The following is a 27,330-nucleotide window of genomic DNA, read 5'->3' as shown; positions in this document are numbered from 1 at the left end:
CTATGCAATACAGAACTATGAAATACAGTATATACATACACATGTGGAATTGACTTTCAGGGTTAAGGAAAACCAACCTAAGTCGTCACATAATGTTAATGCCAGCGATTCACAAAATGCTTTTTCAGTTATTCACTTGAACTGCGTTAACGACGTTATTGAGGGGGAAAAAGAGAATGATGTTATTATAGAGAAAGATGTTGTGTAGGTGTAAAGAAAACATATCTCGATGAACAGCGAGATTGATGGCTCTGGCGCTATGTTGTAATTCGGAAGAAAGGAACAAACAAATGCTTTATTCAAATAAATTAGTTTAACAAGACCCAAATCCTTGAGTAATCAAGACATAAGATATCAATAAAATAAGTCCATAAATATTTATTTTTATTTATCCATTGATCCATTCCTGCGTGACTGATTCGCGCGTAATGTGCATAAAGCGTGTCCAAGTGATAATAACGCTGTCCCTCAGCAAAATGTGTGATTATAAACTTTTGAAGAAAATTAAACCTTAGTTGTGATGCGAAGCGTTTAGTACAGTGTTGCACTGGCGATATGGATTTTGGGAAACTACTGCTTGAATACTTGGAATGTGGCAAAAAAGATCAAGAAATTCCAGAGGCTCTTTTGGAAACGGAATTTGTGTTTTTCTTTTTAAATTACATTCACACTGTGGCTGCAACACTTTGTGAGCAAAAAACAAATGTAAGCCCTGTCACTAAGCAGCTTCCTCAAGAAATCTCGGACAACTCACAACACAAAAGATTATCAAACAAGAAAAACACATCTAAGGAAAGGGTTAGCACACCTAAGCAGAGAAAGGATGTACTTGCACAATCACCTTTAGGCCAGGCAAAAAATGCTGAGACTGGAACAAGAAGGAATAGAAGGTCAAGAGGAAAATCCCCATTAGTGAAACAAGGTGAACCAGATGTCCATAAAAGGCAATTTTCAAAGACAGATTCACAACCTCGTAGAGTCACCCTTACCCAAGTGACTGAGAAGTGCTCTGCACCAAGATTCGACCTTAAAAATTCCAATGAATTTCCGTCATTGGGCAGTGAGTCACCATTTGCAATTCAGCCAATTCTGTCTGATCATAAACAGGTGAGCAGACGCATCAAGCCAACGTTGGTGACCAAGAGAACTTCAGAGCGTTGTCAACTTTTTACTACACAAGGCCAAACGACACAGAGTAATGTTGTGTTTGGGGATAATAATGTGAAGCTGGATTTACAGCGGGAACGAGAAAAGTTGCTACAGACAAGAATATTTTCGGTCGCGAAAGTTACACCTGCAGAAGTTAAAACTTTACAGGTGTGAAATGCTTTGTATTTTAGTTGTAGTGTATTTATTAATTTTTGTTTCATTTACACAACTAGTAGTGCAGACCTTAAGAAGTTTGTGGTGACATATATATTTGCTTCACAGATTGAAGATGCCTTGGACAAACAACTTCAGTTTATCAGTCCCATAAAACTGGAAGATGAAGGTCCAGCACAGCAAAGTCCAACCCAGTCATTGAAAGTTGTTTATGAAAATCAAATTAAACGGTAATGCTTGTTCCATATGTTTCAAAGGCATTTTGTTCATGTGCAACAGTCTATTTAACTGTGTTGTTTTCTTTAGCCTGGCTGACCTATATACACACTACATTAAATCATCTTTAGTGACCAGCATTGTGGCTGAAATACATTTACTGGTTGCTCTGCTAGTTTTAGATGGTAATGCTGAGTGCGAGTTACCACAAGGTGGGTTCATGCATTTCAAAACCATTTTTTCCTTGCCTTCATGTGCTTACCTTGTTTGTGTAGATTTAAAAGCATTACAAAAGTACTTGTGCTCCTTGAGAAACTCACGGCAATTTGCAGCTAATTGCTTGTGTGGGCTTGCTGGCCAAAGCTTGTTTTCACTTTTTAGTAATGAGACTCTTTCACTATTGCAAGCGAACACGAATACAAAGGTACGATATTTCTTACAAACTGCTCTGTTTTGTTACTGGTCGTTTTGTTTATTTGTAACAGGCTGAGTTTACTATTTTATGTGAGCATGTGAACAATGAAATGAGTCGTAGAGAAAAATGGAAACTTCAATATAACACCTCTATGGTAAGTTTAACATAGTATTTTTTTTTTGTATTTAAATATAATGGTTGTATCAGTGAAGGGCATGTGCTTTTTAGAGCTTCACCAATCTGGGGTCGGTGCCTTTTAAAGTGGAAACAGACGACAAAACAAGCTTTACATCAGAAAAGGCTTTTCATGGCTTTCGCAAGCAAAGAGATATGTTTTATTCACTGATGAGAGAATGGCGTGAAAGTCATGACCTGAGTATGTGTTATGGTGCTTGTCTGCTACATATATTTTTATGTATATTTTGTTTGTTACTATGTACCGAAAAAAATCAATATTTTTATCAATTTTAGATGCAAGTTCAGCACCCAAAGAAACAGTGGGAAAAATAAGATGGCTTGTCACTCAAGTTAGAGAATTGTCCACATACAGTGCATTTTTAAGGTAACTACAGACACTTTCCAGTGAAAACAAGCATCACTGGTGGTTTAGATTGTTTGTAGATCACCTTCTAAGCGTTGGCACTGAAAAAGAAGGGTGTGAATTGAATGATTTGAACAATTCTACCTTGTACAATATTCTTGGAAATGACCCTGAAAAACGACGAAGGTTGGAGAGTCGCGTTTCCAAACCTTCTCAACCCAACACGTCACATGAGTGGCTCTTCAAAGACTTTCAGTTCTTCCGAGGTTGGTTTTGATTGTAATTTTTTGATTGCAAACTGTTTTACTGTACACAAAGTTTTTATGCTATAAAAACAGAATCAGCCAGGTCTTAATTCGAATAGGAATATATTTTTTGCCCCAAGGTTGTTGTCTGTTCCTGTGGTGTAAACAGGAGTACTTTTTGGTTGTGTACCAATTTTGTGGTATTCTAGCACATTTTCATGTACATGTTTATTAAAAAAAAATGTTTCTTTCTGTAGACTTTCTTACAATTGGCGACAACTACAGTTTGAACATTCGGTTGTGTGACATCCTCAGTGATCGAATTTCAGATATTGAAAAACAGAATTGCCTTGTAGATGAAAACAGCGTTGAAAATGGCAATGGGTATTACATTATTAATGGCAAAATTTAGAGCACATAATGACGTTAAAAGTTTTTTGTTGCAGTGAATCCTTGAGAGTTTCCCAAACCATCATGGGGCTTCGTATTTGTGGTAACTTCTATGGTTACATCACATTTTTACCTTACAAAAAAGGTTAGTGTTGCTGTCATTTTGCCTGATTCTCAACACTGATAATTGTTTTGTTGTCTTCACAAGATATATTTGTGATTCTGGTTGTAAAAATTTTTTTATTTGGATTGAGTGGCAGGTTTAACTTTCATGTTTTCTTAACTTTCAAAGATATCGTAGTCATCTGGTTTCTTAAAATACCCAAAAAACCCATCACAAAATTTGGCAATTTTTGATTACTTTTTATTACATTGTCTGTTTTGTTTCCATCAGATAACACAAGACATCGAATTTCCCACATTGAGAGTTCTGCTCTGGCGTTTGTTTTGACTGCCATTAAAAGGGCCCAAAATAATGGCCATATGTTTCTGACAGTGCCTTGGGTGGTCCAATTCTTTTGTTTTCTGCCAAATGCATTACTTGAGAAAGATGAGGTTCAATGCCCATTACAAATACTGCACAGTGTGCCAAGGTAAAATATATGCATAACATAAGATTTTTTATATAATTTTTTGTGATAAAATACATATGTCGTAAGTCCTTACATTGTAATGCTGTGATTGGAATTAAAAAATTGTGTTATGCAGGCATCGAAATGCTCCATTGACACGATTCCAGCTATTTTTAAGTGTAGTTGTTGGGTATTTATTTGAGCAAGATTGTGTGAGTGGTGAAGATTGGTGTGGAAAGATGAAAGTTCGTGCTGAACCAATTGAAGTAAGTTTTATAAATTGTGATGCTTAATACATTGTGAATTAGTATTAAATACCATTAATGCACATTCCACATCTACAATTATCTTTTTTAATTCAAATTATTAACTGCATTAAGTCCTTAATGTAGTCCAGTTGAACTTAAATAATAACATGAAACAAAGCAGGTTTTGTTATTGTTCAGGTTTCTTCGAACAGTGTGGACAAATTTGCGGACAGCCTCATGACACATGAGCTTTTATATGACATGCATTGGAAGTTGAACGACATCAACAACCTCCTCAAATCGCGCTCGTCGTCACTTTCCAGTCGTCAACTGCCAAAAAAAATTAAACCATCCACTGAGAAGTTACCAGAGCAGCAAGTCAGTCACCATTGCTTCTGTATTTGGAAAGTTATTTAGATTTTATTGAAACTAACGTTTTGTCTACCATCTGCTAGGACAGAAGTTACATTTAACTTTAATGCCAGAAGGACAGTTCTTTTCAATTACAATGCCTGGCAACATCAGTAGCACTACATTTTCATAATTCAGATAAAAAGGTCACTTTCAAAAAGCCAAATGCATGCAATGACAAAGTATTGATGTAAAACCATGATCTCTGTGTCTTAGGTTACTTTTTTCACCAGAACTTACAAGCCACCCTGGAAGCAAACTTCTTCCGTAATCAGTCTCTTTCATTGAAGCGGACAGTGACGTTTGTGGCAGAACGGTGTCATTCCAACTGTATTAAACACGTCTGCACATCACTTCTACCAAATTACTGCAAGAACTCTCCTACTATTCAGAGGTAAACATGATTTAGTATTTGTCCTTTTCAACAGATTGTGTGGTGCAAATCACAGACCTGCATGAACCAGTGTTTCCCAGTCAGTGATGGGTTGGGGTTAGCGCGGTTTTTGAGAGGGCCACTATGCTGTGTGACTAATATGTGTGAACACCCTAATAAAGAATTCCAAACTAGTGAGAAAAACAAACAGCTTTTACAGATATAAACCTGGGCAACATAAGTAAGGTTGAGAAACACTGGCTCAGGCAAATTTGCAGCAAGAAACTGTTCTTAATATAAATTTATTTTCAACAGATTATTGCCAGAAATTGAGGTTGACAAAAAGGCGATCAAGTTGGTGGTTTAAACTTTTTTCATTTTTCTGCGGTTGTTTACTGATTTTTTTTCAGTTTGGTTGTGGTAAAAGTGATAGAAGATGCATCAAAGACCATCACACAACAAGCAATTGAATTTAATTCCAACAATATCGAGCAGTGCATGCAACTACTGGTTTCATCAACTGTTCCAAAACAGGTTCTTCCCAGTTCAGTAATTGAAATATGGTTGAAAATATTTGCATCATGTACTCATAATATAATTTCGCCTAATAAGGCATCGTCAGTTTTTTTCTAAATACCAACAAACTGAGCTGTCTGCAAGATTGTTGTATTGGAATTAACAAAGAAATACGTATCATGATATGGTGTGCGACCGACAGCCTATCATAGGTTCGAACTGATCCGAGTTAGTTTAATACTTTGCAAACACAAATGTATTCATAAATCATTGTATTTTTAATGAGAGTAAAAGTCCCACATTGTTGATCACACCTTTAGTTAGGACTAAAACAGTATCGGTGCCCTGGATGCTCACAAACTTGGACCCCCGATCTATTTATTTAAAGTGCATTTTAAGCATTGTTACCTTTCTGTAGGTTTTGGAAACAGCAACAAAAATTGCAGAACGTCAGTCATCGGAAATGATTTGTGGGTGGTTGAAGGAGAGACTGTTTGAATTGCTGGCTTCAAAAATTAAGCAAAACACTACAAAACAGGTGTTGTGTAAAACCTTGTGTTGTATATGATAATGTTTCCCATACCCAAATTGTTTACGTTCAAATTTGTATACGTTCAGATGAATTTGGTGGTTGCACACCACCAAGCGAAATTTTCTGTGATTTTGCATGAACTGAGAGAATTGATCATCAAAAACCAAGAAGCAGGTGAATAGTTTGGAGTTTGGGTAACAAACTTAAAAGCCTGGCTTCAAACTGGTTTTTGTACAGACTATGTACATAAAAAATGAATTTATGCTGCATTGTGAAATAAATTGGAAATTTTATGCTTAATTCTTTTAGATCTTGAAAACCATCTCAGCATCTTTGAAAACAGCATAAACTACATCAAGTCTACCTCTGGTGTTTTGGATGAATTTTACGAAGCGCTTCCATCCAACATCAAACAATCCATCAGTTTTTTGATGTGTCAAATTTTGATGCAGTTAACCAAGTCTGCTTATGCCGAACTAAAAGAAAAACTGAATTCTCTGCCATTCACAGCATCAGAAAAAAATATTTTGTTCAAGTGTTTATCAGATTGACGAGCAATTTATCGTTTTTTTTCTACAATAAATATGCAAACTGTGTTGTTATTTAATTTGCCCAACGCACAGAATAAGTTGAGACTATTACATGGGTGTAAATTGCAATTTTCGTAGTGTACAAAAACTTGGGGCCAGGGGCATTCAGGTCTTTCTGAGACAAACTGTTTTTTAACCACACCGGGATTTGAACCCTGCATATCCTGCCCACGAATCCCGATCAGGTTTTGTTTTGGGGTATATAGGCCGGGAGCTTGCTCGATGTTGCCAATTGCCCGCCGCGAGACAATTTTTTTAAAATAATTCTTGCTTCCGGGAATAGTGCGTCGCCTTGTGGAGGACTAGAACACGTGTCCAGCTATGTTATTGTTTACGTTTTTCGAAAGCATACCACATAGAGGCTTGAGTCGTTCAAGATGTTGGGTCGTGTTTGGTGCAGGTTCATGCACACTGCAACAGACAGTGTTTCCAAGACAACCAGGCCTCTTCATATTCCGGTTTTGCTGGATGAAGTTTTGGAATCGCTTGCTCTGGCCGAAAACAGCGTCGTCTTGGACATGACATTCGGCGCTGGTGGCCATAGCGAGGAAATCTTAAAAAGATACCCAAATTCTCGTATTATTGCAGTTGATCGGGACCAAAGAGCGATTTCTTTGGCCAAGGAAATGTCTGCGAAATACAGGTTCGGGATTTTTGTGGTATGTTTAGTTGCAAAAGTATCACCATATAACAAATAGTGTTACTTAAGTAGATATCTATATCCAGCAACAGAAGCTAGTTATCAATTTAAATCAGTGTTGTTCCCAGATTTCAAACTAGCTTGTCTTGTTTCTGGTGATGCATAGAATGTCCCATAATGCACAAAACATTCATTGTAAATGAGTAAAACATGTCACAGCACATCATAAGATGCAATAATTGGGTTCAACTTGGCCTTGAACAGTATAAATATAATTTTCAATACACACAAAAGTATATTTTATCAAATAAAACTCTTTTGGGCCCACAATTAACTTTATATCTTCAGTGACAGAGTAACACCATTGCTTGGAAAGTTTTCTGAGCTTGACCATCTTTTGAATGAAGCTGGCTACAAACCTTCGGATATTAATGCGGCCTTGATTGACCCCGGTTGTTCCTCGATGCAGTTGGATGAAGGCAGCAGAGGATTTTCCCTTGCTCACGATGGGCCTTTAGATATGAGGATGGATGGAAACAGGTTGTGCATGCAATTAGTTAAAATTATTCCATAGGACACTGGACTCAGTATTATGGATGTCCATGCCAATTCACCTGTCATATATATTCTGTTTAATTATGTTGTAGTAACTCATGCAAAAACTAAATAATTTGATTTAAAAAGTATAAGATCATGTTTTTCTGAAAACCTCTTATATTGTATGTGTAGCCTAGATAAAGTGGCAAATTGTTTGGACAATAATAATTCTTATTTTGTGATGGATGTTAGCTTTTGGCAAACTTTATGTGGTGCAGCATTTATCAAGAGTAAGCATGTAATACATTTGGATTTGCAGAGACCCAGATCAAATTACTGCGGCCGATGTTGTCAACCACTTGGATGAGAAAGAACTAGCAAATATTTTAGGTAGGCAATGTATTTATTTTACGAGTGATACTGATTGGTTTATCACGAGGTGTTCATTCTCACAGCAAAGTATGGAGACGAACGCAAAAGCAAACAAGTGGCGAGAAGTATTGTTGAAAATCGCCCAATCACTTCCACAAAAAGTTTAGCAAAGGCAGTGGGAAATGCGTTTTCATATTCATCACACATGATCGGAACAGACTCTATTGGCAGAAAAAGACATGCTGCGACCAAAACATTTATGGCCTTACGCATATTTGTCAATGACGAAATCAATGAACTGTACACTGGAATCAACACCGCTGGAAAGTATCTGTGCGATAATGGACGTCTTGCATTTATTACATTCCATCCATTAGAAGATATTCTTGTCAAAAGAACTTTAAACGAACATAAGTCCATTAAAAGTGATGAGATTGATGAAGCAAATGCGCCAGGACATTATTTAACTCTTTTCAGAAAAGGGGTAGTTAGGCCAAAAGAAACTGAAATTGAAAATAACCCAAGAGCGCGCTCAGCAAAGTTGAGAGTTATCATAAAAACATCGCGGAACGTTGATGAAACTTTTGATCCTCTCGACAAATGTTAAATAATGCAACTGTTATGACACTCGTGTTGGTAGGCCTAACTTCAGAAGGTCCATAATATATGTTCCAAGATCTTCATCATGTAGAGGCCAGGAGACGAGGACTTTAAGATCCTTTGCATCTTCATCATCGCTTGGTTGTACTCTTAGCAACACCTAGATCATATTTTTATGCATTGTGCGCATTGCGTCTAAAATAAACGACCTTATTGGTGAATAATTTAGTGCTTCATTTCCCGAATATAAGAATTATGTCCATGCTCCGAAAATTCAACATTTGTTCTTTAAAACAACTTACTGAATCAATCAGTATGCTTCCATCTGTTGATGTGCTGACGTTATGGGCTTTTAACGTCTTCTTCAGGTGGTCTGTAAGTTGTGAAGTTGCTGCCACCTGGTGGATGTTGGGTACACACACTGTCGACGTAAACCGAAGCTAAAAATAAAATGATAATGAGGAAAATGGTCCAAGGACTGCTTAGTTGGGATGTACCTCATGTTTAGGCAAATCCAGTTCTTCAATAGCTTCTTCCTGGTCAAGAAGTTGCATGCTGCAAAGAAACATGTTGTAAAACTTGTGGTTTCATTGCCATGAGTAATATAGACAAATTTGAAGTGCAATACCTTAGGGTCATAATATAGTTGAGGTATGAATTACAATTTTTTTAATTTGCCTTGTGGCATATAAATGTAGACTTTATAACAACCTGTTGCCCTTAATTAGTACAGTTCCATGAATAGTTTTAGTCCTCTTAGGGTTGGGAGTAATTCCTTTGACTTGTCTGTGTTTTCCCAAAAGTTTCAGTGAGGCATCAACTGTAATTGGTGGATTGGTTGTTATGACAACTGTCTCCCCGTTGGCTGGTTTGAAACATGGTAAATTCAGTTCCTGCATGTGGACAAATATTTGTTTAACCTTGCCTGACTAAATTCCTGTTGTATCATAAAAAAAAACTTGCTTTATTAATTTTGGATGCAAGAAATTCCATTTTCACAGCTTCACCATGGACCAGCATCACATTTTCTGGCTCACACATGCGTATTAACTGCATTATTCCTTTTGCATCAGCATGAGCACTAAATGACATGTACTGCACTTGCATCTTAATCTCCACAACCTACACATAACAAAATTAATTACCCACATATTGTCATGACAATAATATTTCCAAAAAAACGTCACCTGTCCTGGCTTTAGTTCAATTTTTCGCATTCCCGAAAGGATTTTGTTGCCGACAGTTCCTGCCACACAGTAGCCTGGCATTATGATCATGTTCTTCTCATTGGTGCACCATTTCTTAAAGATCTCAAGCGACAATCCTCCATGGAGCATACCAGGTGTTGCAAATACAACCATTGGTCCAGGGTTTTCAATGTAAGCTCTGAAATTTTGTTTACCACAGAAATATTGAATCCAAATTGGGTCATTTTTTAATTAATTTTTTCGTATATAAAGACTAATTCATTATGATGAGTTTTCCTTCACTTCAACTTGTGTATATCTTGTTGTTAGGTGCAAGTACCTGTTAAATCCTTTTATGTGCTTAAAGTCAAACATGTTTCGTTCAACAAATGTGTTTTTGATCTTTTGATTTGTCCAGGTGATGAAAAGTTTGTAATACTCTGTAGCTTTGTTGGTTAAACCAGTTGAGAAGTATATGGGAACCTGTAGAAGGTCAACTGATTGTTGCACTAAAAAGTAAATGCTTCGTGTAAGTACTGTGCTGCACCTTAAGGTTCATTCGATCCCAATAGGATTCTAATAAAATGCACAACTCTTGTGCTCTTCCCAAGGCAAACACTGGAATGAGAACTTTCCCACCGTCTTCTATTCTCTCATGAACCTTTTTCAAAAAATCTCGTTCACGGCACCTGCATTAAAACAAACCTAACATTTTAACTGACAACTGTTGAAAATTATGTTCTTTATCTTTGAATTATGCACTACGGCATGTTGCAAACAAATGTAGTTCTCGGAAAACTATTTTACAAGAGCTTTACCTTTTGGAATCTCGGATGGTGGTTGCATATGTAGATTCTGTGATCAGAAGGCTAGGTCGGCATTTGTCCACCCATGCTGCCCCCAAGTGTCTGTCTGGGGTCATGTTGTAGTCACCCGTGTAAAGAACAGAGTCACTTCCTACTTTCATGTAGAACATCGCAGCACCAAGCACATGACCTGCATAATATGCCTTGATTTCCAACTCTTCGTCAACCTGCAGAGGAAATGAACGAAGAAATAGTTTTCTGGTAAATGCCAAAAAAACACAGAACGTTTATCAAAAGTAAACAACTGTAGGAAGATTTAATTTTATAGCCATTATTAACAAACTGGTTCTTCACATTATTTAAAATAAAACTACTATTTAGTATGTTAAAATCTCAGCACAAATGTACACAGTTTATTGAAAACTTTCATACATAAATAGTCTGATGTAGATTCACTGCAACAACTTTCTTCATGCAATCCTTTATCATCTGGGTTGTGAAGAAGTCGGTTTCTCCCTTTCTGTCTACTGTTATCTTGCGATAATCCTCCAGCAGAATGGGACAAATAGCTTTGGTTGGATGTGTCATGTAAATGGGACCTTCGTATCCAACCATTTCTGACATGTATGGGAGTGCACCACAATGATCCAGATGGAAATGGCTTAAGTAACACAAACATGGATAAATATAATGAATTAATTGCAAGTTGTGGTTTAGTCAATTTTAAATGTGTCACAGATTATTTTTCATTATAGTCACTGCATTGATTACAATCTAAATTATGTGTGTGTGCATAATTTAAATAAATTAAGTGTAACTATGTATTTCAATGACTTAAACCTTGAAGTGTGAAATATGACAAATATTACCTAATGATGACGCAATCAATGTGTTCTGTGAGGGTTCCATTGCCACCGGTGATGTATGAAAAGTATGGGAACCTCCTTTCATCGTTGAATCCCATGTGCATCCCGCAATCGAGCATAATGTTTTTGCCTCCAAGACTGACAAGGATGCAACTTCGGCCAACATCTTGGCCAGCGCCAAGCGGGACAATTTTAATATCGGGCATTACTCGCTATTACCTGAATTTATGAAGTTAAATTTCCCCTTTGGTTGGGAAAACCGATAAACTTTCTCAACACGATGCAGTCACTACAGATACAAAAACCTAATTAGGTGCGACACAATGCTTAGTTAATTTATGGATATATTTACATAACATGGTTCATGTTGTCGCAATATTCATTTTATAGATGATAATTTTACTATACCTACCTTGTAACTTTAATTCAAAAAATCCCCTTTTAAACAATCCCCTATTATAGGACTTTTATAAAATAGAAATCTCATGCTTTTATAATTTTTTTGTCAGTTTGTGTCTGTGTTCTGATATCGTCCCTGACTATTTTTGTTTTCTTCGTAAAAAATTGCGACCAGAAGCAATGGTAAGGCTTATTTTATGTTCATTTACACGTAGATTGCCTTTCAATTATGTCTTGTGTGTATTTTAGTTCAAACTTGCAGCGCTAAATGATAAAGAAATCGAAGATAAATCTGCAAGTGGAAATGCTAAAGCGAAAGGAACAAAAGAAGCTCAGGTATGGTTTAGTTACTGTCTTTCATTCCATCAATTGTTTGCTAAATTAAAGTCAATGGAGAAGCCATGTATTCCCCCTAAAAGTTTGTGTCAACCAACATAGTTTATGCGTTTGAACCATTTGCAAACACTTTGCTATTCAACATTTCTGCATTTTGGTCTTCATATAATGCCACATGTTTTCAAATTACAGGAAGTTCATGCATTTGATTTGTACAACAAGGCTCTGCAGCTTCAGCGGGATAACCAAAATGATCTCGCATTCACAGTCTACGAACAATTACTCAAGACGTCCTTGGTGAATGATGTACGTATTACCTCTTAAGTGGCCTATATATGTCATTTGTGTGTACTTTAGATGAGAGTAGACACAGGAGACAAGTTTTTGGTAACATTTACGTATCTTTTCATATACATTTATCAATCACTAAATCATTTCCAAAAACATTTATGACTGATCAATTCATGTTTTTGTGTGTAACATTCTTTTGACAACAAGTGAAAACGTTGTTCTGTACATTTAGTGTGTTTTATTTTTTGTTTGTCTTTAGTGGTAATAAATATTGATATGGTAATATTGGTGTATTAGAAAACACTTTGCAAAACAACACATACAATTTGCAGTAATTATGTGGAAAAACTTTGTGGGTGCTTGACTCGATAATATGGTTTTATTGGTGGCCATTCTATATTTTATGTACGATGTCTATTGTTCATGTGCGTAGTAATTTTGTATGCAAAATAGAAGTGATTTTGATTTGATGTCTAATGTATAAGCTTTTTCAGGCTGCCCATAACCTTGTAGATGAGAATGGAGAGGCAACGCAAAGACCTTTGAAAGATCCGGGTTTAATACTCAAATATTCCACTCATAAGAATCTGGCCAGTATATCTGCAGATAAAGGGGACATTGAAACTGCCATGGAGCATTATTTGCAGGTTGGTTTGTTGATTTCTAATTTTTGCTGCTTTTGCATTTGAACTGTCATGTGGTACCTAAGGACATAAAAATGCTCTTATCCGATTTTTAAACTGTGGACATAAAATGTTGCATCAAGGTACTATGATATTTTGAAAAACGATGACCAAACCAAACATACACACTTCGAACAAAAGTGTATGTTTCATTGATTTGTAGCCCAGGAAGAATCAGATATGTTGCCAATCCACATCAGTTTCAACTCTCTTTAAAATTATGAGTAACGTCCACATGTCATAACAGTAGTTGTACATTGGTAGGCTGTGATGTTGGATACAACCGATGTAACTTTGTGGCAAAGAATTGGAAGCCATGCAATTACACTTGGAAAGCTTGCTTTGGCCAGACATGCTTTTACCAGTGGTCTGTCTTGCAATGAAAACTATTGGCCTTGTCTGGATTCTGCTGTAACAGTTCTCTTTGCTTTATTGGATTATGAAAGTAAGTTTTTTCCTTCCTAAGCTTGAAAAACACTCTATTTAGAGCAGTAGTTACCAACCTTTTTAGCTCACAGCATGTCACAGAAGATTCCAAGATTTTACGGTTTCATCCAATGTCATAGCAACCACTGATTTTTGGTTTGACGATTTGTGGATGGCTTACATTATGTTTTTACTATTCCAGGCAGCTTGTACTGGATTGCAAAAGCTTTGGAAAGAAATCGTGAGTATGCAAAGGGACTCATTCTTAGAGAGAGAATGTACAAGGACTGTCCCCACTTGAGAAAGGATACTCAGCACTTATTTAGAAACTGGTAAGAAATGGCTGATGTATTTTGTGCATCTTGCATTTTACTCAATAGGAAAATTCACACAGATAAATCCATAGCCAGTCAGAGCATAATCGTTACTTAATCGTGATTGTACATTACAATACTATCTTATTTTTCTTGTAGACAAACTAAAGATGTTTAAAACTACCACATTCTGCAAAAATATTTAAAATATACCAAGGATATAATCCTTCCTATTCATTTAACAGTGATTTCACCATTTATGACCTTGAGATTGACGAGGATGAAGTTAAAGAGGTAAATATGCGTGTTGCCACCTCCCGTGTTGTGGTCATTTTTACCTGCTGTAAATTTTGTTCAGTACATTGACGAGGCGTTGGCATTGAGAGAGAGACACAGAAAATCTTGTGTTCCTGTTCCGCCTGATGATGTTCCTATCAGGCCAGCATTAAAAGAGCTTACATGGGTACGTTAAATGCAAGTGTAACAACTTTGTTCAGGTTACTTGATTTAAGCATTGGTGGCATTCAGAGGGTTTGCATAGGCTCCTTCTCAGAATTTGTGTACTGGTTTGTTGGGAACGCTTCTTATGTGGGTTCCATATTTTGCTGATATCTATGTTCCTGACATTTTTGAATGCCCAACTTGTTACGATTTTTTTTCCATATTGACTTTGGCTAGTGTAGAATTGCTAAATTTTTAGAGCATTTTAAATTTTCCTGTCATGCTCTAGTGAAAACATTTAACGAAATACAAGATATTATAACTTTTCAGGTTAATCTTGGAAATTCTATCGTAGAAACTTATGATTACATTTTCAACACTGATGACAACGCAACATTTACCTCAAGATGTATTTTCAACAACATCAAGTATTTAGAGGAGCAGCTTGAAATAAAAAAACAAACTGCAAAAGGTATTGAATAATCGTTGAACAGAAAAAGCAGAAGCAATTATGTGTTTGTATTTTACAAAATTGTCCAACTTTGAGACATTGGGATGATATTATACATGCACAATAATCCCCTTTTTTATCTTGGAATTTTTTCTGTACCTTCAGCCCCGTCCATTAAAGAATTTAGTCCATTACAAACTTTTAAATTGCGAAAATTCGGAGCTTTTTGGTAAATACCTGAACATTTTGAAACGTTCCAACCTTTCCATAAATAGCAATAATTTACCACACTTTACCAACTTATCTCAACAGAGGTTAAACTTACCGAGGACAAGAAAAATGTCGAAGATGCGACGCAGCCGAAAAGTCCGTACATCCCCGGAGAAATGTCGGAAGACTCGGTTGATTCACTTGTCACAACAAATCTTGCCACCGAACCCCATCGAATTTTGTCCGCCCAAATTTCCGTGTCCTTTGACCTCTCTGTAACCACTGACAACTTTTATTCGAGCCAAGATTCGACACAGGACATTACTTGCTATGACGATGACGTCATATTTCAAACAGACGTACGTCAGTTGGTGCTGAGCCTTGTGGATGACATTGTAAAGCAAGAAGAACCTGCAGTGACGTCATGTGATGACCAGATGGTTGTCAAGGAGATCGTTGACGAAATAGTGACGTCAGTTTCAAACGAAAATGTTTGTGTGAAAGATGAGTGCTCTGGGGTTCTGGGTCGACTACTTGACGAAGTTGTGAAAGAGGTTGATGGTGGAAAAGAAATGCAAGGTGAAATAATACAAACTGCATTTAAGCAGGGCCAATAATGTTTTAAGTAATCTGGCTACTGACCTTAGTAACCAATAGTGCACTGATGACACTTTTAATCGAAACAGCGGCCCTGAAGGCAACTAAAAAAACAGCATTAGTTTTAGGAAGGAATAAATATTTAAATTATTTGAAGAAAATAAACAAAACAAAACATTTAATTAAATTGTTTTACTGTCCGACCTCTGCTAACATAACACTGACTAGACTCCCTGCGACTCTTGGCAGCGACCTTATCGTAAATTGTTATTAATTGTCGACTTTCCTAAAGCATTTTATACACCAACATTATTCTGGATCCTAGAAGGTGAAAATCCCGGTGAAAGTTCTCCGAAGTTACAGGACCTCTCCATGAAGGGCAAAAGGACAGGAAAGCGAAAACGAAATCTCACCGACCTTCTGTAAGATTTCATTTATTAATACTATGCCTTCTGTCACACTCACGTGCTTGCTGTTATCTTTCCAGCGACGAAAATTCTAAGCGAAGATCGACTAGAGTGCGTGTTTCTACCAAGAAAGGTCAACAAGTGAGTATTCCTTCACATGAAATTACTCTGTTTGTGTTCAAAAACGTGTACATATATCAATATTCAATATTGAGCTGTAATTGACGTTTACATTTCCAAATGCAGCAGTTTAACTTGATAATTACTTACTTGACGTGACATATTCTAGAACCGTAGCATTGACAAACTGTCTTAATTTAGCAAATATTGAAGATCTTATCTCCGCCGACCCCGAAAACCGACTACCGTTTGAAATTGTGTCGTTTGCTTCCTCCAAGTTTGCTTCTAACTGATGACCACGACAAAATTAACTCTACCCCCAACAAAGGTAAGACGTTAATTCCACGGGTTTTCCATGAAATAATTTATTTCCAGACTGTTTTGTCGTACATTGTCTGCTTGTTCTCCGACTTTTGTCCCATGTGACAACGATTGCCCCTTGTGTGCCCGGGAATTTTAGCCACAATCTTATGTTTCGCATGACAAAGCTCAAAAAAATCGTCAATTTCTTGTGACGAACTGATCATAATCATTCATACCTTTCTATTTTCTTGTGACAAAGTATGTGGACTTTTTCAGAAACCACAAAGATGCCGAATCACAACGATTCGCACGCTGAAGATCCAAAACCGGTCAAGTATGACGCAATAAAGGAAGCCGATGACGTACTTGATTTCTTGAAGAACAATGACGGGGAAGCTATCGTTGATCTCCTGCAGAGGTTTTGCTTTGCTCTTTCTGATAAGGTGAGTCTTTGGATAGGCGTTGTTGTGGTGATCGTTGTAGACTCTTGTCCTGGACAACCTGGGTTCGAATCCCGGTTTTGTTATAGAAGAAAGCTGTTATTTACTTGCTTATGTGAAGTAGCCCGGTTTTGTTATAGAAGAAAGCTGTTATTTACCTGCTTAAGTGAAGTAGCCCGGTTTTGTTATAGAAGAAAGCTGTTATTTACCTGCTTAAGTGAAGTAGCCCGGTTTTGTTATAGAAGAAAGCTGTTATTTACTTGCTTATGTGAAGTAGCCCGGTTTTATTATAGAAGAAAGCTGTTATTTACTTGCTTATGTGAAGTAGCCCGGTTTTGTTATAGAAGAAAGCTGTTATTTACTTGCTTATGTGAAGTAGCCCGGTTTTGTTATAGAAGAAAGCTGTTATTTACTTGCTTATGTGAAGTAGCCCGGGTTTGTTATAGAAGAAAGCTGTTATTTACCAGCTTATGTGAAGTAGTCCGGTTTTGTTATAGAAGAAAGCTGTTATTTACTTGCTTATGTGAAGTAGCCCGGGTTTGTTATAGAAGAAAGCTGTTATTTACTAGCTTATGTGAAGTAGCCCGGTTTTATTATAGAAGAAAGCTGTTATTTACTTGCTTATGTGAAGTAGCCCGGTTTTATTATAGAAGAAAGCTGTTATTTACTTGCTTATGTGAAGTAGCCCGGGTTTGTTATAGAAGAAAGCTGTTATTTACTTGCTTATGTGAAGTAGCCCGGTTTTGTTATAGAAGAAAGCTGTTATTTACTTGCTTATGTGAAGTAGCCCGGTTTTGTTATAGAAGAAAGCTGTTATTTACTTGCTTATGTGAAGTAGCCCGGTTTTGTTATAGAAGAAAGCTGTTATTTACTTGCTTATGTGAAGTAGCCCGGGTTTGTTATAGAAGAAAGCTGTTATTTACCAGCTTATGTGAAGTAGTCCGGTTTTGTTATAGAAGAAAGCTGTTATTTACTTGCTTATGTGAAGTAGCCCGGGTTTGTTATAGAAGAAAGCTGTTATTTACTAGCTTATGTGAAGTAGCCCGGTTTTGTTATAGAAGAAAGCTGTTATTACTTGCTTATGTGAAGTAGCCCGGGTTTGTTATAGAAGAAAGCTGTTATTTACTAGCTTATGTGAAGTAGCCCGGTTTTGTTATAGAAGAAAGCTGTTATTTACTTGCTTATGTGAAGTAGGCTCCTTTTCAACAACGCTCTACACCATAGAATTCGTGTAGTGGTTTGTGAATTAACATTTATTCTTGTGACCAAGCGATTTGGGAATCGGTCCAATATAACTCATTTTTACAGGCATTTCTTCAATGGCCGTTCGGCACCAGAGAAGTTCTTATTCGAGCGTTTGCGTGCACTCAACCCCACTTGCATTATTTGGAACCTGAAGAAGTGGAAGGAGGGGATAATATCAGGTTTCTAAATTACTGTGCTTTATTCAGCAATTATGATGCTTTCTTTATTTTTTTGCAATTATTTCTTGTACTTTTTTTCTGTGCCTCATTTTGGAATTATTGTGTTTGTTTTCTTTTGAAACTAGCGTAATATCTGCTTCCTAGAAATCAGTGGTGCTGGCGGTTGATAAAGGATTTTTGTGTCCTATAGTCAGCATCACCCGCTGTACACAAAATATGCACATTACTTTATTTTATTTCAATTCGCGGAAATAAACTGACTAAACTGACTGATGCAACCCAGAAGCACGGATTTATGACATATAGGGTATAAGACTGGTTTTACGAAGTAAAGTGTTAACATGTTGAAAACAATAAAACAGAAAATATTAATTCCGGACTGTTCTGGCCCACGTTTAGCCCTGGCTATAACTAATACGTTTATGTTCGATGTTCAGTGTTGCCTTAAGTCGAATCTCGGACTTGGGCGCTTGCTGGAGTTTTAAATGCTTAAAGTTAACTTATATCTGCAGGAGATACCGCGATACTCTTTACAACGTGTTGAACTTCGTCGAATGCCAGATTGATCACAACGAGAAAAAAACTAAAACCCGCCTGGGTAAGATTATTATTCCCATACGTAATATTGTTTATACACATTCCTTCTGTGAAGTATTTTTTATGTCAATCATGCGAGAATATTAAATCTCTTTTTTGAAGAGAATTATGATAGTTGTTTCAATATTCTGTAAATTTCCCTTTGGTACACTTAAAACATGATGGTCGTAGCGCTTAAAAAAATCATAACTTAAGCCACCAGAGTATGTGGTTAATTATCAGCATATTTGGTTGGCTCTGATAACGTGTCACGTGTTCTTTCGAACTACAGGAGTAACCGCGAATGACCTTGAGAGTCTTCTTCTCACCCTTGAAACTGCTCTTCCTCATCGTCGCCTCTTCCGGACCTCGAGTGATGACTTGTTGCCAAACTCCGACCTCCGTCAATTCGGTTTAAGATTTCTGTGGGCGAGGTCAAAGCTCACGGGAGGTCACAGGTCAAGCAAAGACGCTGTCCGGGATCTTAACGTTTGTAAAGGTGAAAGGAAATATGTTGTTGTGGGAATTTTGTACGGGGTTGTTATGAGTTCGCCGTTAAATATTTTTTGAATTCGATATTATTGTAGTGTTTTCTGTCGGGCTTGATGTATTTGTTGTGGCATTTTCGTTATATATTTAGTTTATTAACATCATTATCTTCAAGTTAACTTCCTAAAGTTTGTCACAATAAAAGTTTAATTGTCATAATACAACAACTGTATTGTCAGATCTTCTTGAATTCGCTTGTCGATCTTACGAACAATCCGAACTCCCTTCTTCATCGCAACACGGGAAGTTCTTCCTCCAACTTCCAAACTTACATGTTGGTTCCATCATTTCGCTAAAGACGGTCAAGGAGCGATTGGCGGTGTTTGAAAGGTACGTTGCCTCTGTGTTTACATCATTTACCGTTGGAACCTTGTACACAATTCATAATGCACTGTAGCAAATGTTAGCAAATAGGGTTTCGCGACGCACTGGTCATTTCAATGTTTTTCGGCGTCGCCATAAGCTTACTATTGAACATGTGGAGACAAATTTCTTACGTACAATGATACGATTATGATCAACTTCTTTTCTCGGCAAATCATGCTATTAAAGCTTACCTGTACAATCGTTACACGTGGGCGAATTTGCCCCCAATAAAACATTTACAATTTGTGTATTGCGGCGTCATGAAATTTTACAAGGCATGATTTACAGCGCGTAGTGAATAAAACAAGTCGAAAAAAACTCTTTATTTTATCCAGAAAAAAAGTTCTTGATGACGTGAAGCGACTTTTCGAGAGCGAATCTTACTCCGACGTGATCCAACTTCTAACCTCGACTTTAACTGACAAACCCCAGCTTGCCTCCAATCCGGAGCGCCCACGTCAGATCAGGCAGCTTCTCATCTCTCACGAGAAAGTGCACGACAAGATAGGAGTTGTGGAAAGCGCGCGCTGTGTGGTCGCGGAAATCGTGCTCAATGCCCAGAAGGCTTCTGCTGGAAAGGTACAAAATTTTTCTCTGCAAAAGTTGCCGGAACATTGTATCAAATATATAACTTTCTTGTGGCAACTTTCAAACTGTTTTAAGGAAAACCGAGGTGGCGATATGGGGGAGATGCATGGCAATAAGAGGCTTCTGAAAGAATGGACTTCCACCCTTCATGTGGTCTTGCAAAGTAAGGAGCATATCGTTACTGTGTTCATAAATTTATTCGCACTATAGGGACTTTGATATTTTTTTTAATTTAAGCAACTTGGAAAGTTCTGAATCGACCTACAGGGTGCCTGTATGTTAATGTTTCATTTATTTTACAGTCTTGGCTCGAGCGCTCAAAGACGATGTCGCCATATTCGAGGAAATGAAAGGAAGTCACAGAGCAGGTCTGTGTCAGAACCTCGCTTCGGCGATGGGATTCATATTCACTGAACTAGACGAGGGAAGGTCGTTTCTCGCTAAAACCACAGTCTCCAATATCGTAGCCATGATGTGGATTGTGATGTACAAGTAAGCTTCGAGATTAAATTGTGGGTGTTTATCTATCGTAAATAATTTCATGCAAATGATTTGGAAATTAATTAAACACCCTTTGTCACGTACATATATTAAGTTTTTATTAAACATTCTATATAATGAGTAAAACATTGTTGAGGTAGATTAAAAATGCCGTTTTTGTTTAATTCAAGTTTCGAAATAACTTTTCACTTGCAGTGTTTTTTTACCGAATGCACTGAGAATTTTTTGAAATTGAAGAGAAATGAGCCAAAAATTCCTATGTTCCAGAGTTGTGAAGTTTGACGAAAAAGATGTTGACTTCTCCAGTTTCGCCAAGGAATTGCCTGCGTCATTCGGCCTGCTCAATACCGCCCACCAGTGGACGGGAGCACGAGGTGCAAAAACATATTGGTTCGTTAAATTTCTATGTGTTTTAATGAGTTCGTTCGTTTGTAGGAATGTGTTGTCAAAACGACGGAATGCTGCTGAGGTTCGTCGTCGAAGAATACAACGTCAGATTCAAAAAGTACGTCACAATTCTTGCTAGAAAATATACAAGCCCATACAAAATAAATTATGCTCACATGCGACCTGTACAGCTTGTTTTTTAAGCAATTCTCAATGTTTTCTTTTCTCAGAATAAAGCACCAGCTCTTGCCGGCCATGCGGAACGCGTTGACACGCTTGGTTGAGCAGTGTTTCTACTGTTTATTCGCTTTCCCGAACAAAGGAAAAGTTCGATATCTCCAAGATCACAATGTCAAGTGAGTTACTTCGCCCAATGCGCCACAATGGGCACAATGACGTCACGATTAGTGACCTGTGGACATAGCCACAATTTCGACTTAAACGTCCCAAAAGCAGTGGTTTAGTTGGTTACCTAGCCAGAGAACAGGGGTTTTCCACTTGATTTTAATGTTGTTATCAACGCCGAGCAAAATTTGGTTTTCGGTTTAGCCTGCAAAGCATTAGTCGTATGTTTACTACTTACAATGTATAATAACGTACAATGCTATGTGCGACCTGGTCACAACGGCAATATTACGTCATGGTTGTAAGGCAATTCTGAAGGCCAAGCAATTTTTTTGTCGGTGTAAAGTTAGTCGCATAATTCCATGTTTCCAAATACATACCCCTATAGTATTATCAATGTGTTAATGAACTTCCTTTAACAGACAGTTATCTGCAACTTGGACTGATTTCTTGGCAATGTTCAACTTCTCGAGACCTCCTCATCTACCGGAGTTCGACAGTTTCAAAGCCATCACCGTTTCCCTCGACCTGTCTCAACTGATATTGAGAGCTCTCAACCACGTCCCTCAATCCGTGCAGGTGACAATCCTAGATTTAAGTTTGTTAATTTTCACCTTTATTGGCGAGCGTTGAAGATGATGAAGTTATGGCTCCACAAATTTTCTACGTTGTGTGATGCCACCATGCACACATACAGATGAATGTAAAGAGATTGTTTTTGAGGGGTTGACGGCAACCATTCTCCTGCTCACATCTATAGGTTTTCCTTAACGACAAAACAACAAATTAACTTTAAAAACCAATCATTTCGTTGTCGTTACTTCGGCTCTCAGCTAAAAGGTCAAGTTAATCTCAGCTAAAAGAAAATACAGAAGATATTAATTAAAAAATATCAAGTAGATTTACAAAAACTGGATTTTTATTCATCCTATGTTTAGGCCCAAGTACCCAACTCCGACTCCGACGTCATCAATTTCGTCGAGACGAATTGCAATGACGTCACCGTTACTCTGACGTCACTTAAAGGCGACTGCGAGGAGGTCCGGGCTCTGGGTGACATGTACTACTTGTTGGGAGATTATTACTTTAAGAACAGGGAGATGACGAAAGCTGTTAAGTATTATCTCCTCGACTTGAGGATCAACCCGAAAAGGTAGGGGGGAGTTGGGCCGCCAGGAGTGAGATTTTTTTTTATGAACGGTTTTGCGTCTTTTGCGTCAGAGAACACTTATTCGCAGTTAACAAAGTGGACAACGAATGATTTTTGTCAATGCAAAGTTGAGCAAATTAGTATGAGAGCATTAATGATAATAAATCACACACTCGCTTCTAATGCTGAACATTTTGACAAACATTTTATGCCCATACTTTTACCATCGCAAGGTTGTGGAAATTATAGGAGATGTAACGTTTTCTAATCCCAGCTTACATTTCCCACTTGTTCTGGTTTAGATTCGACTCGTGGGCTGGGATGGCTTTGGCAAGATCGAGTCAAACAGACGATCGACTGCGTTTGTGCGAGAATAAAAAATCACAACACAAGGTTGGTTTCGTTTTTCACTTTTGTTGAATTAAAAAAATACATCATTGCTATTGTGCAAGACTGTTCCCTTAGTTTTTTCAGTTTCCAGGTAATACTTAATGCTATTGCGCATTGAGTTATTGTTAGTGTTCCTATCTCCTGTAGTATTTGTTTGGAAACGTTAACCTGTATGCAAACCTCGTGTATGCGTTTCGTTTAAACTGGTGACCCCGATTTTCTTTCAGCCCTCTGACAGCGGTACAGAGAAGAAAGGCCTGATAGCACTTTCCTGCTTTAAACGCGCACTCAGCTTCGAATCTGGAAGTGGAAAACTATGGATCGAGTATGCAACTCTGGCTTATTGGATGCACTCCATGTACTCAAGGTATCGGTCACATTTACCGGAGTCTGAGATCGTCACCTGTGCCGTACAAAGATCCAGATAGTCCTATTTTTGAGACTAAAACAAATCCTGGGGGAACCTATTTTAAATTACAAAGAGCCTATTTTGCCCCTGGAAGTACAAATTTTCGAGCCAATGCACCTTTTTGCCAAATATGTTGGCATATTTATGGATCCAAGTTATAAAAGAACCACTTGGTGCTCCGGAGTTTTGGATTGTCGACTTCTGACTCGGGAATTCATTGCTTACACGCGAATCTAAACACAAATTCACATCAACATTCCGCGCTTAGTTATCAACCACTAAGTAATATTAAATCATAACTTAGCACCATAAAGCATTATATTCTCTTGGATCTGCGTCGGTTCACAAAACCTTTAATCCACAATTGGACAAGTGTTCTTACCTTTTGTGACGTTACAGGCAACTGAAACGCAAATCCGTTCGTCTTTCTGACGATGAAAGAAAAATAGTCGCGGACAAGAAGATAGAAATGTTGAAGACTGCGAGGAAATGTTTCGAAGTTGTACGGGAGAGTGACGTAAGTTGGCAAACTAACACAAGTTACCGGGTTGAACAGTCTTCAACCAACTGAAAAGTGTAACTGAATCTATAAACCTGTTTTTGGATACTTTTTGTTGTGCAGTTAATTAAACACACTATCAATCATATTGAACCTAAACGATTTGATTTATTTATTTAGGTTATGTATTTCGAAAACCTTAGGATCAAAGTTAGTGCGGAAATTTTCCCCTAAAGTTTTTTATGAATGATCGCTTGTATTTCCATACATCAGCTCAAATATCAACTAACTAGTAGTTCATGTCTTCCAGAGTGATGACGTGTACGACGAGGAGTGGTTGATTGAATACATGATCGGAAAGCTGTGCGAGAAGGAGGGAAAACCCCTAAGCGAATACCTCCGCTGCTACCAATCCTCGACCGAGATTCTGCACCGACGTCACGCAAAGTTTGTTAATATCAGAACTTGACCATAAATTTACATGCATTCGATTGTTCTCTTTGACATACCCGATTAAGTGATCACATTTCGCCATTTCTTCTGTAGAGCTGTTTTTCAACTTAAATAGACAGAAATAAAGTTTAGAATTGATCGAAACAAACTTTGCGCAAAAATGCTTAACTTTTGTTCTAAACGAGTTCTTAACTAACCTGCATTTAAACTGGCATTAATCTACATAAAAGCAAGCAATTTGCGAAGTCAGCATAATGTTAGCTGTCAGGTTACAAAATTTATGATTCGCATTTCATGGCATTGGAAGTGAGCTGCATATTTTAATGGGGCTCAGGAAACGGGCTGTTGTTTGAAACATATTTAAGAATCAGAATCGCATCTATATTTGTAATTGTAAGAAGTTATTCTTATTTTTAAATGCATATTTTATACGAATACAAGATATCCGAAACGGATTCTACCGAAATACGGGGCCGTCAACGACTTGGCGATAGAGGCGCTAGAGATGCACTTTCGCGTCCACGCTTCCATTCTGAAGTACCTGCTGGTACGGATTAAGAAAACCGTCGGGTATTTGAACCAACCCTTGGAGTATGACGTCACAAGCGATGAATTGTTTCTCATGAAAGGTGGGGCGCGGTTTGTTGAATAAATCTTTAATATCATTTAATACGAATTTCAAAACGAACAGACGTTGTGGAACAAATGTCCAGAAGTCCTTTTGTTCACCGGGAAGAACGAAAACCGACATCCCAATTTACTGTCGCCGACCCCGACAAGGTTTGAAATTATTTTGATATCAGCAAATTTGGCGGCAAACTTGATTTTTTTCAGCCGACTAAACTCGCTGCCGTGTCCGAATCTTCCGATCTTACAATGGGTTCGTTGCTGCCCGATGCCGTTCTTAATGCACTTAATATCGAAGTGGAAGAGAGAACAGGTAAGTTGTGAATAACTTATGTCTGTGCTACAATCCGACCAATTATTTGCCACTCTTTGTGCATCAGTGGCCGTCAGTCCCTGTTGTCCAGGCGGACCCCTTTTTAAGATGCCAGATTGGTCACGACCCATATATGTTTTTGAAAATTCTATCCCTGTCAAAATTTAACTACGTCACAATGCGTTTCAATTTGCATCACAACAAGGCTGTGACGCGGTCTGCAATTTTACATTGACGCGGTCTGCAATTTTACATGTTTCCAGGCTTATATTGTGATTTGGGCATTTTTATTTACCATGGGGTTTTTAGCACTCGTGTAGAAGCATTGGAACCATGTACTTTATTAACACAGATGACGACACACAGCCCTCTGTGACGTCAACAGACGGTGACACCCAGGGAACCGTAAAATCGGATAAAGTTGCCCCATCACCTCGGGCAAGAATGTTATCCGGGGACGGGACTTCGATGGATCGGCAAAGTTTAGGTGTGGACTTTAAACATATTTTTTTCCCACAATCCCTTACATTGTATTAAGTATCCATACAAGGTTATGTCGTCATTTTTTTGACGTATTACCGTTTAATTGACATGCATTCCTGTAGGTTTTGCGTAAAAAAATCGTTTTTGTTACACGGCCTTTGTTTATATACATATGCTTATGGGCATCATCAGTACAAAAAATAACGTAGTGTTTTGGCGATACTGATGCTGGCTATAAGTAGGCGAAATATATAAACGAAGACCTTGTTATATGATAAACGACATTGGATTTTGTACAAAGGCTGTTCAAAAATCTGTTTTTGTCAGCCATAAAGTCACGGGAGAGTCTGATATCATAAAATTTCATCTATATTTCTTGTATTGATAGAATCGATGAACGCCACAGATTTGAAACCACAGAACCGAGTTGTTCACGACAGCACGCCACGTCACAGAGAGGATTGTGAGGCAATAATCGATGCTTGTGAATCCGCACTTCGCCTCTGTTTGCGGAGGTTTCCGCAACACAATAAATCGGCTTATCGTCTTGCCCACCTTTACTCATCTCCCGGCAAACGAAAGGTAAATGTTCAATACCAAGTTCTACATATGTGCGCATTCTATGGAGACATGAACTCTACTGAAGAAAGAGTATCTAGCACTTTTACTTTCATTCTTTCTACTTAGTTCTGTTAACTAAACTCACTAAATTGTTAATTTTTGCGGAAACAAATAATTTGAGAATAAGCTTCACCGAGCGAAACGAAAGGTGCATGCTGCATTCCAAGTTCTAAATTTTTGCTCGAACTCTACGAAGAAAACTCTACTAGAAATGCTTTGAAGAGATTTCCTTCTTAAAAACAGGTTCACCAGCATATACTCAGTGTACACAGTTATGTGAACAAAAATCCCCGGTAATTTTGGCGAATCTCAATTGCCAACCAACCGCCTACAGGCAAATTGAGAAGATAAACTTCATTGAGCAAAATGTTATGTCGGCACCCCCTATTTTCTTCAGCACTTGAACTGGGCCAGAGATCTCCTCTTCGGATCACCGTCGCCATGGCAACAGACGCGTCATATGCCCGCCGCCGGCCTGTTGGCTGATCGGAACAAAACCAATCTGTTCAACGGAGTTTGGCGGATCCCTATGGACGAAATAGACAGGCGAGTAGACCCCACAGCATTTTACGGTCGAATACCATGTAGGTATGGGGTTTGCTTGTCCTGAGGCAAAACGAGTGGCTTGAAAGTTCACGTAACTTATATTGCATTCGCTAAGGTTCAAATTTTAACCAAAGTCTAATTTGTGAATGAATTAACTTTTAATGCAGGGAAGAGAATACCAAGACACTGTGGATCGTTTGTCCTTTTATAATCCTGAACTTACGTCATACAGTTATATTTGCGGCCTTCAATCTTGGCCGGCCCTGGGTCGTGTGTCTTGTTTGCCTAATTGTTAATCCGGAACT

The 27,330-nt window shown here is 37.9% G+C and overlaps 5 protein-coding genes across 6 annotated transcripts in view; 4 read left to right on the top strand and 1 right to left on the bottom strand.

Moving 5' to 3' along the window:
• Positions 1-488: 488 nt before the first annotated feature.
• Positions 489-5,271, top strand: LOC145902718 (uncharacterized). Of its 2 annotated transcripts, XR_014402623.1 has the most exons (16): positions 489-1,317; positions 1,432-1,553; positions 1,630-1,751; positions 1,815-1,963; positions 2,025-2,108; positions 2,183-2,330; positions 2,426-2,516; positions 2,565-2,761; positions 2,998-3,124; positions 3,187-3,275; positions 3,525-3,723; positions 3,839-3,968; positions 4,149-4,328; positions 4,578-4,755; positions 5,050-5,088; positions 5,145-5,271. XR_014402623.1 is itself a non-coding variant. In XM_082990808.1 (15 exons), the coding sequence occupies exons 1-15, from the start codon at positions 556-558 to the stop codon at positions 5,099-5,101; spliced, it is 2,613 nt and encodes an 870-aa protein (XP_082846934.1). In that variant the 5' UTR covers positions 489-555; the 3' UTR covers positions 5,102-5,211. The 2 variants fall into 2 exon arrangements, 1 of the variants encoding a protein (XP_082846934.1); XM_082990808.1 differs by having other exon boundaries at positions 4,595-4,755; positions 5,050-5,211.
• Positions 5,101-6,333, top strand: LOC145902719 (uncharacterized). Its single transcript, XM_082990809.1, has 4 exons — positions 5,101-5,268; positions 5,669-5,788; positions 5,869-5,956; positions 6,092-6,333. Exons 1-4 carry the CDS (start codon positions 5,233-5,235, stop codon positions 6,331-6,333), a joined length of 486 nt encoding a protein of 161 aa, XP_082846935.1. The 5' UTR covers positions 5,101-5,232.
• A 415-nt stretch (positions 6,334-6,748) lies between these two features.
• Positions 6,749-8,528, top strand: LOC145904000 (12S rRNA N(4)-cytidine methyltransferase METTL15-like). The gene is made up of 4 exons (XM_082992202.1): positions 6,749-7,015; positions 7,361-7,552; positions 7,869-7,939; positions 8,005-8,528. Exons 1-4 carry the CDS (start codon positions 6,750-6,752, stop codon positions 8,526-8,528), a joined length of 1,053 nt encoding a protein of 350 aa, XP_082848328.1. The 5' UTR covers position 6,749.
• Positions 8,399-11,665, bottom strand: LOC145903999 (integrator complex subunit 11-like). Its single transcript, XM_082992201.1, has 11 exons — positions 11,384-11,665; positions 10,947-11,175; positions 10,527-10,741; positions 10,256-10,397; positions 10,049-10,191; positions 9,709-9,907; positions 9,485-9,643; positions 9,233-9,414; positions 9,019-9,076; positions 8,824-8,961; positions 8,399-8,681 (listed from the first exon to the last, which is right to left on the bottom strand). Exons 1-11 carry the CDS (start codon positions 11,584-11,586, stop codon positions 8,541-8,543), a joined length of 1,809 nt encoding a protein of 602 aa, XP_082848327.1. The 5' UTR covers positions 11,587-11,665; the 3' UTR covers positions 8,399-8,540.
• Positions 11,666-11,883: 218 nt separating this feature from the next.
• The window catches only part of LOC145902036 (calcineurin-binding protein cabin-1-like), a 38,168-nt gene continuing 22,721 nt past the window's right edge, over positions 11,884-27,330 (top strand). The window contains exons 1-36 of the mRNA XM_082989873.1: positions 11,884-11,962; positions 12,029-12,115; positions 12,308-12,421; positions 12,901-13,053; positions 13,354-13,534; positions 13,718-13,847; positions 14,075-14,123; positions 14,188-14,292; positions 14,601-14,742; positions 15,034-15,510; positions 15,854-15,950; positions 16,016-16,076; positions 16,257-16,383; positions 16,635-16,801; positions 18,107-18,222; positions 18,735-18,820; positions 19,091-19,297; positions 19,527-19,677; positions 20,049-20,292; positions 20,377-20,464; positions 20,604-20,793; positions 21,070-21,176; positions 21,238-21,307; positions 21,420-21,545; positions 21,957-22,113; positions 22,473-22,687; positions 22,987-23,077; positions 23,302-23,441; positions 23,883-24,000; positions 24,293-24,429; positions 24,877-25,064; positions 25,127-25,215; positions 25,270-25,375; positions 25,728-25,862; positions 26,247-26,440; positions 26,877-27,025. Coding sequence (XP_082845999.1) covers positions 11,960-11,962; positions 12,029-12,115; positions 12,308-12,421; positions 12,901-13,053; positions 13,354-13,534; positions 13,718-13,847; positions 14,075-14,123; positions 14,188-14,292; positions 14,601-14,742; positions 15,034-15,510; positions 15,854-15,950; positions 16,016-16,076; positions 16,257-16,383; positions 16,635-16,801; positions 18,107-18,222; positions 18,735-18,820; positions 19,091-19,297; positions 19,527-19,677; positions 20,049-20,292; positions 20,377-20,464; positions 20,604-20,793; positions 21,070-21,176; positions 21,238-21,307; positions 21,420-21,545; positions 21,957-22,113; positions 22,473-22,687; positions 22,987-23,077; positions 23,302-23,441; positions 23,883-24,000; positions 24,293-24,429; positions 24,877-25,064; positions 25,127-25,215; positions 25,270-25,375; positions 25,728-25,862; positions 26,247-26,440; positions 26,877-27,025 — 4,997 coding nt within the window. The 5' untranslated portion in view covers positions 11,884-11,959. The remainder of the gene's footprint in view (positions 11,963-12,028; positions 12,116-12,307; positions 12,422-12,900; positions 13,054-13,353; positions 13,535-13,717; positions 13,848-14,074; positions 14,124-14,187; positions 14,293-14,600; positions 14,743-15,033; positions 15,511-15,853; positions 15,951-16,015; positions 16,077-16,256; positions 16,384-16,634; positions 16,802-18,106; positions 18,223-18,734; positions 18,821-19,090; positions 19,298-19,526; positions 19,678-20,048; positions 20,293-20,376; positions 20,465-20,603; positions 20,794-21,069; positions 21,177-21,237; positions 21,308-21,419; positions 21,546-21,956; positions 22,114-22,472; positions 22,688-22,986; positions 23,078-23,301; positions 23,442-23,882; positions 24,001-24,292; positions 24,430-24,876; positions 25,065-25,126; positions 25,216-25,269; positions 25,376-25,727; positions 25,863-26,246; positions 26,441-26,876; positions 27,026-27,330) is intronic.

Source organism: Ascidia mentula, chromosome 5, assembly GCF_947561715.1.
Source record: "Ascidia mentula chromosome 5, kaAscMent1.1, whole genome shotgun sequence".
NCBI lineage: Eukaryota > Metazoa > Chordata > Ascidiacea > Phlebobranchia > Ascidiidae > Ascidia > Ascidia mentula.
This window is presented reverse-complemented; position numbering and strand designations above follow the sequence as displayed.

What these genes read in the sequence shown, in the direction of transcription:
- LOC145902718 (XM_082990808.1), top strand. Translation starts at nt 556, where the DNA reads ATGGATTTTGGGAAACTACTGCTTGAATACTTGGAATGTGGCAAAAAA. An exon ending in CAGAAGTTAAAACTTTACAG is followed by an intron (nt 1,318 to 1,431) that starts GTGTGAAATGCT and finishes TTTGCTTCACAG; the next exon opens with ATTGAAGATGCCTTGGACAA. An exon ending in AGCGTTGAAAATGGCAATGG is followed by an intron (nt 3,125 to 3,186) that starts GTATTACATTAT and finishes TTTTTGTTGCAG; the next exon opens with TGAATCCTTGAGAGTTTCCC.
- LOC145903999 (XM_082992201.1), bottom strand. Translation starts at nt 11,586, where the DNA reads ATGCCCGATATTAAAATTGTCCCGCTTGGCGCTGGCCAAGATGTTGGC. An exon ending in ATTGATTGCGTCATCATTAG is followed by an intron (nt 11,176 to 11,383) that starts GTAATATTTGTC and finishes GTGTTACTTAAG; the next exon opens with CCATTTCCATCTGGATCATT. An exon ending in CACATAAAAGGATTTAACAG is followed by an intron (nt 9,908 to 10,048) that starts GTACTTGCACCT and finishes ACAAAATTTCAG; the next exon opens with AGCTTACATTGAAAACCCTG.
- LOC145904000 (XM_082992202.1), top strand. Translation starts at nt 6,750, where the DNA reads ATGTTGGGTCGTGTTTGGTGCAGGTTCATGCACACTGCAACAGACAGT. An exon ending in ATGAGGATGGATGGAAACAG is followed by an intron (nt 7,553 to 7,868) that starts GTTGTGCATGCA and finishes TTGGATTTGCAG; the next exon opens with AGACCCAGATCAAATTACTG. An exon ending in AGAACTAGCAAATATTTTAG is followed by an intron (nt 7,940 to 8,004) that starts GTAGGCAATGTA and finishes TCATTCTCACAG; the next exon opens with CAAAGTATGGAGACGAACGC.
- LOC145902719 (XM_082990809.1), top strand. Translation starts at nt 5,233, where the DNA reads ATGCAACTACTGGTTTCATCAACTGTTCCAAAACAG. An exon ending in CATCAACTGTTCCAAAACAG is followed by an intron (nt 5,269 to 5,668) that starts GTTCTTCCCAGT and finishes ACCTTTCTGTAG; the next exon opens with GTTTTGGAAACAGCAACAAA. An exon ending in CATCAAAAACCAAGAAGCAG is followed by an intron (nt 5,957 to 6,091) that starts GTGAATAGTTTG and finishes TAATTCTTTTAG; the next exon opens with ATCTTGAAAACCATCTCAGC.